This window comes from Sinohyriopsis cumingii, chromosome 3, assembly GCF_028554795.1.
Source record: "Sinohyriopsis cumingii isolate HCF-2022 chromosome 3, ASM2855479v2, whole genome shotgun sequence".
NCBI classification, from domain to species: Eukaryota; Metazoa; Mollusca; class Bivalvia; order Unionida; family Unionidae; genus Sinohyriopsis; species Sinohyriopsis cumingii.
The window spans coordinates 44,812,409-44,832,178 of record NC_142963.1 but is presented as its reverse complement, the minus strand read 5'-3'; the positions used below and the strand labels follow the sequence as shown (position 1 = coordinate 44,832,178).

At 33.0% G+C, this 19,770-nt stretch overlaps 1 protein-coding gene across 2 annotated transcripts in view; it reads left to right on the top strand.

The window, feature by feature from the left end:
* The first annotated feature begins 11,358 nt into the window (after window positions 1–11,358).
* LOC149802775 (uncharacterized) overlaps window positions 11,359–19,770 on the top strand; it is a 43,322-nt gene continuing 34,910 nt past the window's right edge. For both annotated transcript variants that reach the window (XM_089951312.1, XM_089951311.1), the window contains exons 1-3: window positions 11,359–11,513; window positions 15,102–15,443; window positions 15,948–15,968. In XM_089951312.1, the coding sequence (XP_089807438.1) occupies window positions 11,483–11,513; window positions 15,102–15,443; window positions 15,948–15,968 (394 nt within the window). In that variant the 5' untranslated portion in view covers window positions 11,359–11,482. The remainder of the gene's footprint in view (window positions 11,514–15,101; window positions 15,444–15,947; window positions 15,969–19,770) is intronic.

Sequence of the window (19,770 nt, the reverse complement as noted above, 5' to 3'; positions counted from 1 at the left end):
CGTTTATGGTTAGGGTTATGTTTTGAAAATATGGTAGAGATTTGATGCACTGGTCTAGGGATATTGTATTCCCTTTCTTTACTTTTCTAATATCTAACTAAAATATCGCTCAAAGTCTAGTTTTTTAGAGGTAAGCCGATACCAGTTTTTGACCGAAATGTTTGTAAAATTCCTCTGAGACGTTTGTGTATCCATCTCTAGGATTAGGGTTTAGGGTTAATATTAGGATTTAGACTTTAGGGTAAAGGGCTAAGGTTAGGTTTAGAAAGGAAAGTAGGAGTTAGAAGGACTACCACGAGCACTGGACACTGATCAACAGTCACAAAACTAAAATTTGCCGCAAATCCTATTTGTCACTTGTGAAATGAAACAAAGATACATACCATGTAGAAAACTCCATTCCACAAGTTCTACCGTTTTTAGTCAGTGAGGCCTCACCAAATAAAATTCTTTACTATTATGATGGGGCAAACCAACTTACTGCCATAATAGGCATCCAGTTTGCTACTTAACATCAAGAAATGTGACTCACAGCTGATGACTGCAACAGCAAAACTATTTGGAATAATGTGCAGACGTATGGAAGATTGTTTGATCTGTTACTATTGTTCAGAGGAGGTTCTTTGTTATTGTAATTCGTGCACATTTATTCGAAACACATACTTGTATGATAAATTTCATAAATAAATCAGCATTATCTACCTTTGTGCTTATTTAAATCGAAATATTAAGATTTTCCATCTGATAAATAAAGGGATGTCAGGTTGAGAACATGAATTGCAGGAAATATGTCAATTTTTTATATGCATTATTTTCTAATATAGCTAATGTTTCAAATTAAATGATGTATCATCAGAAAATGGCGTGTTCGTCTGAGAAGGTCATATTAAATGTTTGAGTGGGTCAATCCTGAGGATACCAGGATATATTTTTTACCAAATACAGTAAAGATCGTCATGTTCACAAGTCTGGTGCAGTCGTTTGAAGTACGCTGAAACAGAACTGCAATTTTGAATCTGTAATGTCAGTCAGTAATGGGTATTTTGTTGCATACGTCATTATAAATAAAACAGAGGTAAATGTACATCTAAGTCGGTAAATCTGATACCTGAGGTGAAATTGGCGCATTGTGGAAGAAGGAGATGTAATCTTTAATGTTTGTATAGTGTTACTTCCCTAACACGCAGGTCGCACAACGACCGTGACCGTGGTCTTCAAATGAGAACGCTATTCTTGTTCATCCGAAGCAAATTCCTTGACCACCTTCTTTATCATATTTCTCCAAATATGTCTTTATAAAAAACATTGATTTTACATATCGGCAATAAATTTAGTATGATCTTAAATATATCAAATATTGTTTTTTGATATCAAATATATTGTTAAATCAAAATATAATGCATAAAATCCAAATATTCAAATTTTTACATACCCATTACAAGTAAATTAAAACACCAATTATTCCTCGAAGGGAAAAAAGATGTATACTAATGATATTTCAGTTTGTACAAATGAAAACAAAAACAAAACAAATGAGCATTCACAACAATAGTTGTCAAATTAGGAATATTTTATAACTCAGTCGTTCTGAATTACCAAGAAACACATGTTCACACTATATGGACCTCTTTGAAAACATGACCTGCCTGGATTAGGGTGAGTTTAATGCTGGATTGACACTGAATGACATTCTGGAATGAAGGGAATTTAATAATAGGATGGCACCTTGGGGATATATAGAAATTTTACTATCATGCCTATGTATATATGTTGTGTGCATGTGTATGAGTGTGTGTGTAGGTTATGCGAATATGTAGAATATGTATATACATATTTGATGCGTATGCATATATATATATATATATATATATATATATATATATATATATATATATATATATATATATATATATATATATATATATATATATATATATATTATTTTTATTAAGATTTTTTATTATGTAAAATGTAATATGTTTCAGTTTCAATATATCATACCTCTATATAATATTGAAGATTGTTGAATATTCAATCAGAACTCATATTAGATAATACAATTTATTACCTGCAGAACGTTTACAGTAATATAAACAAATAAGTATTCTATAAATGGTTAATCCTAATATTCCCAGTCATATATATATATATATATATATATATATATATATATATATATATATGACTGTATATGAGGATGTGTGTATGTTTACATAGTTGTATTTATTTAGAATCGAGTGAAATACAACAAAGATGTTAGTCATCATTGTGTGCATACTACATTAATGAGTATACTGTCACGTGCAGTGTATTGTGGGACCTAGGGAGCCAAATGAATGCATTGTATTGTCCGACATATTAAACAGCGAAATATGACATACAAGTACACCATTAATGAGGATGCTGATTTAGAGAGTGATGACATTTTTAAAAATGTGCATGAAAACTTTTTCAGAATAATATTATCAATAATGATGAAGACATTATTAAAGTGATCAGGATCTCACAACACCCAGCTTCGGTGACAGTATTAAAGGGATCAGGGTCTCACAATGCCCACCTTGGGTGACAGGAGACATAATCTTAATGTAAATGTTCCTAACTAAGATTCACACTCATTTGTGTTGCATACCAAAAGTTTCATCCATGGATTAAATCTCGGCATGAAATTGGTGACAGTAAATGAAGAGGTATTGAAAAACAATCAGATTCCCAAGTTTAAGAAACGGTCAATGAACAATAGAAAGCATGGAACAGTTACATAAGTTTTTAGGATGCAATGTAGTTTAATTCCCAGATACAGCTCATTGCAAATTTGGCGTCGATTTATGAAATGTTGTTGGAGTAAGTGAGTAAGTGAGTACCATTTGAAATAACAAGGATAACAGATCACAGATAAACATTATTGGGCGGGAGAGAAGATGGGGTAGCTTAAAACTTAGTCACGATCTTAGCTCCGATTGTAAATTTAAAGATTAATGGTGGTTACAATAACCATTCAAATTTATTCAACAAGGAAGGTCACAGTGACGAAGTTTATGTGTAATACATTAACCGCAAGACGACTGCTATATGAAGGGTTTGCGGCAATAGATAATATGATATCTGACTTAGAAAAACAATCTAGTAAATAGTAAGTCCTGGAATATCGGTCCATGTTTTAAAATTTTGTTTGTGATACTCGCGCATCACAAGGTCTATCCTAAGCGCATTGTAAACGTAAATCTGAGTATTAATGCAGAAGATACCACCTAACAGGACATGAACAAATCAATGTAAGGACAAACAAATCATAATTTACGTTGATTCATATAGACATTACACCATCATCAGGTATCCCAAGCAGAATTGTATATATCTATCTATCTATCTATCACCTGTGCTGAATTCTGTACAACTAATCACTGAACAACTCAGCGTTTAAGATGACTTCTCAAGATTTGCCTGGGATTGAGGGTCATACCTACCTGACTTGTATCATAGTTCAAAGATGCAATGAAGACGTTTAATTGAATTTGAGTTCAAGACCGGTGTCTTTTCCTAAGAAATTCGACTGCGCCTTAGGTCAAGTGCAATTATAATATATATGTGATCTGGTAAGCGATTATTCAGTTCTGTTCAATATCAGTCTTTAAGAATCTATAATCAGAGTTTAAAGTTGTGTTCAGATATAATTTGAGAGGAATATTATTAGAGGAAATGTTGATATCAAGATTCACTGTAAGGTGATATTAATCAATGCTGCACCTTTAGCCAGGAGTTTAGGGTAGATTGACATTCATAGTCAGTGATGCTATACAATATTATTTAAGGCAAGAAGATATTTATCAGTGTTATACCTATAACTAAGAATTCAAGGTAATTTTATAATTAATCAAAAAAATATTCAGGGAAATTAGCATTAGTGAATGCTAATCCTCTGACCAGATGAGCAGGCCATTTTGCTTTTGAGGAATGCAAGGCCTATCATCATGTATTCAGGGTCAGCTTGTATTAATCAATACTGTACTTATTATATTACAATGCTAATCCATAAAACGTATTCAGGGTAAGTTGATAATCAGTATTATTTATCTTGTAACCAATTATACAGGGTAAGGTGATATTGGAGAATGTTAAACCGATAATCAAGTATTTAGGATAAGTTGGTATTTATTAATGCAAATAAATTTTGCAGTGGAAGTTGGTAGTGATGAATGCTAATCCTTTAACCAATTGTTCAGTGCTAGTTAATATTGATCAATGTTAATCATAAGATCATTCTAATCATATAACCAAGTATTTAGAATAGATTAATATTTACAATGACTAATCCTATTATGAAATATTGAGGATATGTTCATCTTCAGGAAATCTAATCCTACCAACGAATATTCAGGTAAGATGTCATGATAAATGCAATGTCTATGACCAAGTTTTCAAAGGGATTTGGTTTTGATCAATTCAAAGTCTATAGCAATGTATTAAGGGAAAGCTGGTATTGATGCATGCCAAGGCGGTCACTATGTGTTCATATAAGGTTGTTATCGATCAAAGCTAACCTTAGACCCATGCTAATCCTATATCCAGACATTCAGGGCCAGATTATATTGATGAATGCATAACCTATAACCTAGTATTCAGAGTAAGTTTAATTAATCTATGCTAATCATATACCATGTTAATCCTGTCACAAATTACTCAGTGTGTTACTCGATATTCGCTAATGCGAACCCTACACCCAATTACATAGGATAGGTTCGTATTCATCAGTGCTAATGATATATTCAAGAATTCACGGTATGTTGATTTTAGCAATCGCTGAACCTATAACAAAACATTCATGGTAAGTTTATATTGGTGATTGCTAATCCTACAACCAATTATTCATGGCGAGTAGATTTGGACGACTGCTAATCTTGCGAAAAGTATTCAGGGTAAGTTGATATTGACTATTACTAATCCCAGAAGCAAGTATGGAGGTTCAGTTCGTATAGATTAATGTTAATCATGTGACCAATCAATCAGCGTAAGTTGATATTAGTTAGTTGTTATGTATATTTAACTTTTATCGAGCTTTCTAAGATATTTATTAAAATTGAGTTAAAGGCATAACTTTGCTCACGAGTTTGGTATGTTGTTGAAGCGAAGTTGATAACAATTTGATGGAATTTTCTATTCGTTTTTCAGAAAATGCTATAACGCTATGGGTCAGACGGGGATGAATATAAATGATTTTGGGTAAACAACTATTCGTTCCCATATAAATATCAATATTTGGAATCATTTTAGTTGTGTTCAGGTACAATTTGAGAGGAACCATTAATTTAACGTTTTCATTGTAATTACAAAGTGTTCGTTGACTTTTTGGACTGAAACTCTAATTTGGCATTATTGAGGACTCATTTTCAAAGACGTACTGGATTTTATCATTGCCGTACACAATACCAGTCTAATGGTACATCAGCATATTCACGACTGTTGGAGTTCATGATGAACATTCACAATACTGTAAATGTCTTGAAATTAAACTTGTTTAATACGGAAATAAATTATTTGTTGAATTTTACTTAAATTGTTTGTTCCAATTCCATTTTGAGACATATTTAAAGAGCATACTTTAGTGTCGTAACAGTGCTAATCCAATATTTTAGTCTTCAGGTTTACTTGATTTTGATAAATTTTAATCCTATGACCATGTATTCAAGGTGAATTGATATCAATCAATCCTGGTCCTTTATCTACATGTACACAGTACATTAATATCGATCAATGATCAATGATATTCCTTTATCTACATTCACACAGTACGTTAATATCGATCAATGATATGCCTTTATCTACATATACACGGTACGTTGATATCGATCAAGCTATTCCTTTATCTACATATATACAGTACGTTGATATCGATCAGTGATATTCCTTTATCTACATATACACGGTACGTTGATATCGATCAAGCTATTCCTTTATCTACATATATACAGTACGTTGATATCGATCAATGATATTCCTTTATCTAGATATACACGGTACGTTGATATCGATCAAGCTATTCCTTTATCTACATATACACAGTACGTTGATATCGATCAATGATATTCCTTTATCTACATATACACAGTACGTTGATATCGATCAATAATATTCCTTTATCTACATATACACAATACGTTAATATCGATCAATGATATTCTTTTATCTACATAAACACGGTACGTTGATATCGATCAAGCTATTCCTTTTTTCTCCATATATACAGTACATTGATATCGATCAATGATATTCCTTTATCTACATATACACGGTACGTTGATATTGATCAATGCTAATCCCATAAGCCTGTGTTCAGGCAGGTTGACATTGCTGCATGCTAATTATATAAACAAGTTTCAGGCCTGGTTGATATTGATGAAAATAATCATATAACCAAGTATTCAGGGTAAGATGATCAGGATGAATGCAAAACGATACGCATATACTAAGGGTAAGTTTGCACTTAAGAACGCCAACCTACAAGCAAGTACTCCAGGCAGGTTGGTGTTGATCATTGCTAAGCCTTACCTAAATATACATGGTAGTCTGATATTGATGGACCGCTCCGGTGGCCAAAGTGGTCAGAGCGTCAGTCTCGGATGCCAGAGGTTATGGGTTCATGGTGGGTTAATATTTCTAAATGCTTATCCTATACGGAAGTATCCAAAGGTAATCTATAGCCAAGTGTTCACGGTAAATTCTTATTCCTGAATGCTAGTCCTATACGGAAGTATTCAAAGGTAATCTATAACTAAGTGTCCACGGTAGATTCTTATTCCTTAATGCTAATCCTAAACCGAAGTATTCAAAGGTAACCTAGGGTTCATGGTGACGAATGCTGACCATTTAACCAATTAGTCATTATTCATCAATGCTAATAACCATAATAATCTTAAACGCTTGTCTTCTGGGTTAGCTGCTATTGAAGAATTCGAAGTCCGTAAGCAAGAATTCAGTGCAAGTTTGTATTGATCAATACAAACCGGATAGTCAAGTATTTAGAGCAAGTTGTGTTTCATTTAATTTATATCTGATTTAATTGTTTGTAAGTTTTAAAATCTTTTTATTTTTTTAAATTTCACTATATGCCAAAATAATTTAGTTCTGTTTACTAGGATCTCATACCGCTTCTAGAAAATAGTTTGACCTTAACCGTTCATTTTTGTAAATTTAATCCTGATCTGGTTCCCGACCTTAATTCAAAATTAGTAACAGCCACATGAACAATTTATTTTTACTTTGTTTTTATTGTGGGAATAATAAGGTTGAAATCGAGGCTGTGTTGGATACGTGACCCTCAACTTGTAAATAGTTTTTTAGTAAACAAATTTTATTCTCTGAGTAAAATGATTGGTTCTCATGAAGGACATGCTGGGGCTACGTAATTTGTTATGTAAACATGATTACATGACCCTTATCTGGGCATCTGTTTTGAGTAAAATTCAAGTTTTAAACCATCGTTTTAGAGAAGTAATCTCAGTTGGGCACCTAAACACTGAGACGTAAAGGTATTTATTTTGTTGTGTCATTTTGGGAATTACAGTTTAATGTTTATTCAAATTATTTTGAATCAAAAGTATTAATTCGTTTTTCTGGAAATATTTTTGAGAGCTCACACAGAATTCTTGAACAAAGACATTTCGTAAAAATTGTATTCGAATTTCTAACACGGAGTGTTGCTTATCTTTCTACATGGAACTGTAGACCACAACACAATACAGGATACAGCATAGGATACAGCATACGTCATCGCCTTCCATAATGGATTCTTCGTGGGGAATCGAACTTAAATTCAGTAGAACATTTCATTATTAGGACTTCTAAAATTGTATTCATGGATTATTCTCGGATTATTTTTGGATTTGATTCTTGAAATCGTAAATTCTGAATTTTTCATTTTTACAGTATTTTTCCAGTGAAAAAAATTATTTGTTAAATTTTTCAAAGCTTGTTGCTTTCACTCTTTCTTGTGTTACTGTTTATTCGAGCCTAAACACGTAACAGTTGTTATTCATGACCTATTATTCAGGGCGAAGTGATAGTAATCAATGGTTGTCCCATAACTAATTACTCTGGGTACGTTGATATTGATTTGTGTTACTCCTTTAACAAAGTTTTCAGCTTACGTTTATGTTGATCAATGCTAGTCATACATATAGGGTAAGTTGATGGTGACCAATGCTAATCCTATCTCCAATGATTCAATGCTATTTTATATTGATCAATGCTAATTATATGTCCAATTATTCAGGACAACGTTTGACAGGGTACCATCATGATATCCAGTGTATACAATAACCCTATTACGTATTCAAAAATGTATGTTTAACGATATCACATGAAGCCAGCTTCTGAATTTCAATTTTCTAGCTCATTTTGCATTCTCAGTGTGTAGAATAATGCATCACCTATCCATATTTGCCTATGCGCCAAAAATGTATTCTCTTACTTCTCTTCTAGATGCACATCGTTCACATGATCTTGATAACAATTGCATTTTGTGTTTGATACTTTATAGTTTCTTTTATCAAATAGCTGTTAGGATGCATATGAATATATATATATATATATATATATATATATATATATATATATATATATATATATATATATATATATATATATATATATATATATATATATATATATTCGTATGTATGCATGTATGTATGTGAACTAAAGTAGCAAGTATTAATTTTATACATGCACGTATACATTTATCAACGTTTTAATACCAGGACATAAACGATTGCGCATAGCATGTTCAGCCTGACTAAGTAAGGTAATCAAACCCTAAATTGTTCCAAATACTCACCCTATTTGTAAAATCATAGGGATATTTCAATCAGAGATTCTGAAGACCCCTGATGGTTCCATGATCTTATGACTTCACAAAGCCATTTGATGACATCTAATAGGTGAACGTTTTTTATTTTCGAACATATTGCATAACGATTTTGCACATTTAACCCACACACACATACACACTCACACACATACACACACCCACACACACCAGTAGACTAATAACCACTCTCTTTTGTGCATCATTTATCACACAGTAACTCAAACGTTTGTAAGCAATCTAAATTGTTCAAGGGTTCGCCTCCTCTCAAGCTTGTAAGTCCACGGTACAAAGAAGTGCTGTCGACTTGACATATAAAGCAGTCATTGCAACATAACTTTGTTGTAAACCGAGTTGTAAATTGAATGTTTATAAAAATATAAACGTTGTAACCTTAAATGTGCGGATAAGTTTAGAATCTGAGGGGATTTCGGACTTCAGCGATAAGTTTTTGGTTTTGCCGTTTAAAGCAACGTTTAAAGCAATCGTAATCGAGTTGTCGCTTTGGCTAAACCTGGTCATTGCTAAATGGATATTCGAAATGTTCACTATACTTATTAACTGAGGACACAACTCTTACTGAAATGTGTAGGAATGTAAATCAAGTGGAATTCGATGAACTTTATTTGTTTTGCCTCTCTGTCTGCAGGTCTGTCTCTCAAGTAGTGGCTGGCTGGTCGGTTCGTGTGTGTGTGTATGTGTGTGTGATTTGGATTTTTAGCGTAGTTTTAACTATTGTTCAGTCATATCGTTATGATGTCTGCAGTGAGGCAGTTTATAGTGATGCCTAGTACTGGGGCATCATGTTGCAGACATGTGGCATGATGTCCCACCCAGTCACATTATCCTGACACCGGACCGAACAGTCCTAACACTAACCTCTTAATGCTGAGCGCCAAGCGATGCAGATGTTAGTACCATTTTTGTACGTCTTTGGTATGAACTTCCGAATCCACCGCGGACGCTCTAACCACTAGGCCACCGGAGCGGTCTGGCTGGGACGTTCGAACCAACCCCGACGAGCCGTGGTGGGTACTGTGTCTGGTTCCACAACAATTGAGGCTAGGTGGGTAGACAGTCAGGGACCCCTTCGGAACGACTGTCAGACTTGTGAGGGGTGGGAGGGACGTATGTCAGGGACACCTTCGGAACGACTGTCAGACTTGTGAGGGGTGGGAGTGACGTACGTCTAAACCACAAAGAGTGATGATAAATCCTTATCGGAAAGAAATGCCTCCCCCCATATTGAGCGAGTCACCCTCCTTAAGGCCGGCCGATAGTGCATGCATTACTCCAATTAAATAAATGCTCTGTCACTATTTTACAGGAATTAGATATGCTACTTAACGACGGGTTGTACAATTTTAAGCTCCTGAAAACAAATGCGCTTTGCTGAAAATAAGGAGCTCGAATAATTGCTATAAAATGCGCATAGATGTGTACCGTGCTGTTTATGCGGCACTGATCATACACGGGTACAAAACAAAGCCATGCTGAAAGTGAACTGTGGATATTGTGGTTGACTGTGAACAGTTTGGCAAGGTTATTGCCGAGCTCAAGAGAACTACATATTTTCCATGAGATAGATGGGTCATTGCTTATATGGCAAGGTAATTGCCGAGCTTAAGAACACTTACAATTTTAAATCAGAAATAACTGGCTAATTACCTAAATAGAAAAATGCTTACAATCGTGTACGATTGAATGAGTTGCTTCACTGAGAGTAAATATCCAAAATTGAATACCAAGATGCGCTGGACACAAGGCTCATAAATAATTCATATAATCTTGTTCATACAAAGAAAATTGCGGCCAAACACAACCCGCAATGAATTAATAGCATTTATAAAGATATAAACTAGAGTTGTAAAGGATTATTGCGTCACAGTTTCAACAACACAGGTTTGAATCAGAAGGTTGTGAATTTTAAATGCTAGTACACCTAACTTAGAAACCGAGCTCGAAAAGGAATTTAGGGAGCTTGGTGTTTTGACCTTCTACATAGTGTTGATGGAACTGCTGTAAATATAAAACCCAGACAAGGAATACACATTCGACGACAAAAATAATATAAAGTTGCTAAAGATATATGTACGATATAAGGCTTATACTTCATTTTGTTTTCATTTAAACAATGTATGTTGACACTACAAACAAAAGACTGCATAGGATTTTCTCTGTGACATAGGAACTGTTGACATATCATTATGACATTTAGTGGCATAAAACAGTCCGTCATGTTTATTACCATCTTATACGGTACAAGTGGGTAAAAACCCTGACACATGTTTTGAAATACAACTGATAAAACTTGGAAAAACTATATTAGCAGTAAAACTAGCCCTCATTTTATTAACAACACAGTATAAATTATAAGAGGATAATAATTCTACTTTGAAATACGACTGAAAAAAACTTGAACATTGTAAATACTATCAGTCAAGCTGGAGCAAACTCCTAGTACCGATCATAGTTTTGCAATAAACTGGTTTACTTGTTAGCATAAGTTTATTCCATGTTTCGAATAATGCTTCTCGAATATATGTGATATTGACAAATTTGTGGGTTAAAGCCATCAGAAGATATGGTATGTTCTTTGAAACAAATTAGAAAAACAAGATGTGGATAATCCTTGTCTTGACTGTATCATGTAAGTATATTTTTCCCAACCACAATCTGATGTTGGATGTATCTTTACAGAATTGTAAGATTCTTCACCATTTAAAAATTATCTTGTAATATTTAATGTTTATGTTTGTTTATCTACGACTTTATCTACGTGTATATTTGCTTGCTACAATTTTTTGCATTTTAGAGATTTGCTTTTAATCAACATAGTACAAGCAGTATTGTGCTGACGTACCGTTGATCCCTACTAGAATACTACGACTACTTTATTTTACTTAAAGTCTTTCAGTATTAAGTCATATATGCCTATACCTAAACCTTATATATACAAAAGAACGCCTAGGATAATTTTAATTAATTTTCATTTGAAGTGATATCTCTCTCTGTCTCTGTCTCTCTCTGTCTCTCTGTCTCTCTCTCTCTCTCTCTCTCTCTCTCTGTCTCTCTCTCTCTCTCTGTCTCTCTCTCTCTCTATATATATATATATATATATATATATATATATATATATATATATCCACATTGTAGCAGAAATACAACATCGTAGTACGGTTTTAAGAACAAAAAAGTTTACTGCAAAGGTTTTCATTTTGAAATTTGCTTTATCATTAGACTTTTTGGAAAGACGTTTGCCAATTTTACTCTCGAAAACTGCCTCACCGCAGTCTTATATACCTTTATTGTTATCTTTATCAAATTATATACACGTCCTTAAAATTATTCATTGTGAAAAATAAGTAAATTACATATACTGATTATTTCATTTTGTTTTCTTTACAGCAAACATTAAATGTATAAATTATAATATGGTGAGACAAGGCAAAAGCTTCAATAATAACACGCCAATATAAGAAGCGGGTAGTTTATTGTGATTTTGGTGATTTTCTTCCATATGCTGTTACTGTCATAGTGTATATAGACACATCCTGCAATTACTGACAAATTGTATGGACACATCATGCACATAATGCCATATTATATAGACATATTTTACATACGGTATCGTATTGTATAGATACATCATACAATTACTGAAATATTGTATGGACACATCATGCACATAATCATATTGTATAGACACATCTTACATAGACTGTCATATTGTTTTAAGAGACATCTTACGTAGAATATCATATTTTATAGACATATCCATCAGAGAAACAAATATGTACAACACGTTTCTGTAATAGGTACAATTTTGGGACAAACATTTGTGTTCGTTTGTTTGGAGTAGGTAATTTCAAAATTGTGTAACACGAAAATATGATCGAAAAATAAATATATAACTGCAAAGATAAAAACTTGGTTAAATATATGACGGAATGTACAACAATAATTCGAAACAAGTCTATGTACTCTATAGGTGGAGAATACGGGTGAAAAAGTATCTCGAACTCTATATAAGAATTCCAAACAGAATCATTGAAAATATAATTTCTTTAAAAACTGTTGCAGCGGATAATGTAGATGATCCAAATATTTGTTGTATAATGTGTTTGAGTCTGATAAAGAGTCACACGAATTTGTGGTAAATGACATCAAGGGTGTTCCGACTAGCAGGACAATAGGGACAGTACGGATTCAATGCATATACAAATGTGGATTCAATGCATATACAAATGTGGATTCAATGCATATACAAATGTGGATTCAATGCATATACAAATGTGGAAAAGAATACTGTTAATTCTTCGAAACAATGAAATAACATAAACTGTTCACCTTTAATACAATTTATGCTGATTTTAAAAGTATCTTCTTATTTCTATCCAGTAACAGCGAGTTTACTCTCACAAATAGATTGTGCCGTTAAATATGCCGTTGATATCCAAACAGTATGAATAGTGGGATATTTAATACAAAAATCAGACTTTAACACTAAATATCTGATAACTTTATAACTTATCAGATTAGGTAACACACACACACACACACACACACACACACACACACACACACACACACTATTAGGAGAAGGTGTTGATATGCCTGCGGTAATGTGCCAACAATATTTTGTTGGATCATAATACTACTGCTAATAATAATAATAATAATGATAATAATAATAATGACTTTGTATAGCGCCTAATCTTTGGAAGCTCTAAACGCTTTACATTAGACAAAACCTACAACATAAAAAACATATATAACGATATTATTACAACAACAAAGAAAAACGCCATGAAATGAAAAAACATATTTAAAAAATATTTAAAAAAAGAATATATCCTTATTTAGAATTTCAGTACCAATTCAAGTCTTTATTTCCAAAATTTTCAAATTTGTATAGCACTTTGTATTTCGAGAGAAGAATAACAGGAATTTAATTATTTGAATAAACAAATTCCTGCCCAAATGAAATACTGGACGCGACATAATACAACTGATTTGCCTTAAGACCTTATAGCACGAATTAATAATTTTTCCAGTAACAAGATTATAGTCCCTACTTGACATCAGGTCACAGTTAGCATTTTCTCATAAAAATATGTTAACGAATGGAAAATTTCAATATGTAAGGTTCTGAATGTTTACAAGATAAAATGTTAGTTATATTTAGATGGACTGTTACTAAAATTATAATATAGAACCTGGAATATATCATGTACGCCAACTAAATTGTAAAGGAATTCCAGTAACCTAGACCCGGGCCCAAATACACATGTTTACTTCTATTAATTATGATCATAATATTAAACCCATATACATAGAAAAGGTTTAAATATGTGTTAGTTGTTTAAGAATAATAAAAAAGCAGTAATTACTGTCATGTAGAAAGTGATCTTGGTTTTGGACAAAATTAAGTCCAGCATACAATGTTTCATTCATAATCATCATCATCATCATCATCATCAGTCCCGTAGTCTGATAGACCGTTGGGGCACCGCACAAGACGAAACATCCAGCTTCCTCCATTCCTCTCGATTTCCCGTCTTTCTCAGTGAGTCGCTACATGTCACGCCTGCCCACTCTCCAATGTTACATTTTCATAGCATATAACGAAATAAAAAACCAACAAATAAAGCATGTTAAATATACATAACCATACATACATACATACACACATAGACACATGCACGCACACGCACTTATATATAATTTGCGCATATGAATTACAATGTCCAAAAATTCATTACATATGACGTAAGTATAAAATATCTCCAAAAGTACATAACAGTTAGAGTTGAACAGATACATAAGTACTAAACTTAAAGTAACCCTTCCAAAGCAGAATTGGATATATAACAATTCCTGTATAATAATTGTTTTGATTTAATCGAAACTTTAAATAGTCTTGCAAGCGTTAGCGAGAGAGACAGGAAACGTAGGGTGTACCCGATGAATTAATTGTTAAAAACTAGAAAGTAGTGATAAACAACTGTTTCTGACGAGTATAATGTTTAAAATAACACTCCAATGTAACTCTTCTAAAATAATCTTGCATATAATATTGCTTGAATTCAAAGCTAATCTGTACAGGATTGCAGCAGATCTAGTTAATTTTTGGAAGGTTTAATAACAGCATAAAAGTATCGAATTTTATGATTCTTTAAATGACACTAGAATAGACGAGCATTGTGGTTATATATATTATAGTTGAATGTTACAGATGCATGCGGATATCCACTGCAGATAAGTCCTTCACCATTGGCTGTTTTTGAAGAAAATTCAAATCTGACATTGACATGCGAGTACAACGGTACTTTAGTCCCCCTAGAAATACTGTGGTATTCATATAACGCAGAATCCATTCGCCTCAATGCGAGTTGTATTCCCTCTTATGGAATGTCAAGCCAGAATAAAACCTTCACGTGCAACGAATCCATCGGTAAATTTCAGATGACAATAATAAATGCCCATAGAGAGAGAAATGGAGAAGTCTGGGAATGTGAATTACTGCTCTCCGATAACACGTACATGTACAGCAACTGGACTATGCTAAATGTAAGAGGTAACTATTCGTAAAGGTTTCTTTATACATTAAAGATGCATACCTACATACATATGTAGAAAGAAATACGACAAGAGCGGGAGACGAAGAAAGAGTACTACCTCTATTTTTTCAATTTAATTTATTTCATTTTGAACTTACTGAGTCTTTCATGCATCATCGTACCAAATATTCTTCATCGTTTTATCACAACAACTAGTTTGAACCTTAATTTCAAAAACCAATATATTTGTATATAAATTTATTTTTATGATTACGCTATTCTAAAGTAAATTTCTGGAAGGAGAAATATTTATTTCGTGCTCGAAGCAAATTATTACTTCTTTGCTTGTAAATTACGTTGGCGACTACTCTTCATCTTTACATGCAGATAGAGAGATAGAAATACATACATATAGATAGATCGATACATTTCCATCAACGAGCAAGAACATATTTATGAGGTTTTCTAATTCCAATTAAATGTTTTTCAATTGATAACTTTATGTAATAATTATGTTTCAGAGAATCGTACCGAAACTTCGTGTAAGTATGTTTTGTCCAGAACTCACGTTTTTTTAAAAATATTTTTATTTTTAATAACCATGTGGAACTTATATTTGCCTACAGATATATAAATTTTTCTTTAAAATGCTTTGAAAGATAAAAGTATGATTTAACAATTGGTTCAGATGAGAAAATTAGTTTATTATTGTGTACGCCAGAAGGCAATCAGATCAAATTAATTTTAATATTTATTCTCTATAGTTGTTTCTCAACGCTGGCATTTTGTCCAAATGATAATAAAGTATATCTTATTATAAAGTACCTTCAAAGACGAACTCATTGTGAAGTTCTTGTTGTTGGTTATCCTGTTTTTTTGTTTTGAGGGGCTGGACTATAAAAAGCATTTAATTTACACTTTATTTTGCTTGCACCACCAAGTTAAAAATGCACGTGTTTGATCAATGAATTAATAGCTACATATTAAATATTAAAAAGCTGTTACTGGTACGAAAACAGGGAGAATTATTAAATAGACTGATATGGTTCACGCCACTAATTCGTTTCTCCATAGACATCATATTGAACGTATGAAAAAATAAAACTAGTTTCGCTCTATAAATAGCGATCGTGCCAGCGTACAGATAGAATCAATGAAGAAGTTCAAGCACTAATTAAACAAATAAAAACCAACATTAACATTACATTGAAAGAAGCGAAATAAAGAATAAAAACGGGATGTCTTTGATTCGTATAAAAAATAACAATGCAGTTGTTAAAGAGGATGAAATGTCCTGTAGACAACGAAACAACGAAGCAACGAAATAACGATATTAGTAACAATTATGCAATACTTTAATGGAAATGAAATACACCATTATGAACAGATGAACCACACAAATTCCTTTATTGACATTCTAAATGTTGCTGTCATGGTGGAGGGTAAATTTGAAAGTACAGTGTGCGTCATGATTGTTGACAGGGAATTGTGGTCTATAAAAGTGTAATGTGTACGTGAAAACGATGATTCTGACTAATACAATGTATGAGAGTTCATTCTGACCGGCAGGCACAAACACACACACACACACACTCTCTCTCTCTCTCTCTCTCTCTCTCTCTCAGGTTGATGTATTCAGATTACCTAACATTATTTTGGATGATAAATAGTGTTCTTTGGATGAGAGCTAGATGTACGGACAGACCAGCATTGAGGTCAGATAAAAAGAGTTAGAGTCATTGTCATTTTCTGGAGGCCATCATGTTTATCATGTGGTCAGCGTTCGAGATTACTGTCGCCATTTTTATTTAGCCGCAGTCATAGGTATTTCGATGAACGCGTTCACGTGTTTACCGTTTTAAGAAGATTAATGTTACTTTACTACTATCAATAGCGCTGCATGTTGACCTGTAGCGGCAGGTTAAAATAATGGGTTTGCTTATGAAGAATATAATAAGTATTTATACGCCTCTAATGTTATTACAAGTTGCATCCGAACAGCGATAGTACATATGTATTTGTACATTTCTTTTGTTCATATACCTTGTGTCATGTGATGCATATAGTGTGTGTTTAATTTTTGTTGATGATTGTAGATTGTAAGAATCGTATGTAAACAATATATTGCATAGTTAACCTTTGTCCACGATTATACTTTAAGATAATGATCATTTGGAAATCATATGTTTACTTGCATTTGAGTTCATGACGTTGGTTTTCCTCTTGGAAATTATATTAACTAACTGTCTTTAGTCAGATTCCTTGTTAAAATATAAGTACACAGACCTAATCTTGCTTAGAATTTGATGGAAAGTTTTATTAGAACTGACTAGAGTCCAGGGCATTCAGTTGTGTTGTAAATCAGGTGACAGTCTGCATATAAGGTTCTGGTAACCAAACTTATTCCTTCATAATATAATATCAGTCTTTGTGAAATCAATTTTAGTTTTTTTCAAACATAATTTTGTTTAAATTATTTATTGGAACTTAAAGGTGTTCTTAACATAATGAAGTAAACAATATTTTGGGATTATTATAAATTCGTTGAAAGACATTCTAGATTATGTCATTGTAACACGTGAAGACTATTGGTATATCAGCACATTCAATAATATTGATACATCAGCATTGTCAATATTGCAATTAATTTGGAAAACCAATGGAATTCATGAGGAACACTATACCGTTGGACATCTTTTATGACTTTTAGGAGTATATGGGATTTAGTTTTCAATACTGTATGTTCCTTTTTATTTTTCCCTTTGTATTCTAGGGGGAAATTTGTTTTGCTCATATTTACTAAAATGTGATGAATTTAAAAAGACTAAGGAATACAATTTCACCGATACTAATGTTTTTAAATAATGTGTATGACTGCTTCCTTGTGCGTATGTGTGTGATAGTCCAACAAATCCGCTCTCAAACCAACAGCAGAGTCGTAAAGAAAACGGTTGAGGATGATTTCTTAGACTATGCATGTGTGTGCGTGTATGTGCGTGTGCTTGTGTGTTTGTGTGTGAGACAGAGAAACACAACGGGGCTGAGTGTAGTAATATTAAGAAAGACTATGTATTCACATCACTGATGAATCTTCAAAGACGCCCGCTCTTTATGCGGATTTGGCACTTGCTGAAATAAAGTGTAGAAGCAGTCGAGGTTTCCAGACAAACATGTTTTGCTTAACAGCATATACAAAAGAAAATGTGAAATAATCCATGCACAGCTTGAAATATAAGTTTAATACCATAGCTTTGTGTTAATGTGCAGTTAAAACAGAGAATAACAACAAAAACCTCTCTGCCCCTACAACATAAAATAATTATGTTTCAAAGTCATGATAACTGGCCCACGAGTATCGTATTGATACGAAGCGGACATCTGCATTACTGACGTTTAATGGCAGATTTTAAGCATATTGGCATTATATTCCATAGCTGTGTAATTACTACAAAACTTGAACAAAAGACCAAATACGGGACTGTATTGGCTTTAACTTTCCGAGGCACCATGATTAGGGGTGGACTGGTTGGAGAGTGGTAATGATATGTGAGATTGATTCGTAAAGTCATTGTTGACTTTGATTTGACATATTCTACACTATGTTCATTATTAACTATGTATGTATGTATGTATGTATGTATGTGTATGTGTATATGTGTGTGTGTGTGTTCTGTGTCTGTATCTGTGTGTGTGGTCTGTGCCTGCATATGTGCATCTGTGTGTGTGTGTGTGTGTAAACAGCTATAATAAGGTAGTGAGAATGAGAATGTCAGGGATTGCGTTGATTTCTTTTAAAATATTGATTATTCTACATTCACAGAACATTTTTCCTGTCGGTATTAAAGTTTCTAGTTGTAGTAAACTACTTCTAGTTTTTTCTCTCTAATATTAGGACACACTATGACACGTTTCAATCAAGGACAAAATCTCTCAAAAAACTAACTATTGATCTTTAACTTTTGGTGAAAGATAATCTTTAAAGGAACTGAAAATTTTGCTTCAGTTTCAACAGCTGATTATTGTATTGTTTCTTCCTTTCTTTTCCAAAAAGAAGCCTTGATATCATGAACGAAATTACAGTCTCTGAAAAATAATGATATATGTTATTAAATCCATTTCCGTCAAGGGGCATGATGGCTTAAGTCACATAATATTTAAACGAGTCAGTGAAATGACAGGAGAAATACTAAAAGTTCTTTTTAATCCAGATGAATGGAAACTTTTGTATTTTCTCCAAAGTCCGAACAAAGGTAATTCATACGAAGCCTCCAATCATTAACCAGTTTATCTAAGTAGCTGTGTTGCGTATATTGTAAAAATTTGATTTTTATTTTCAACGTACAT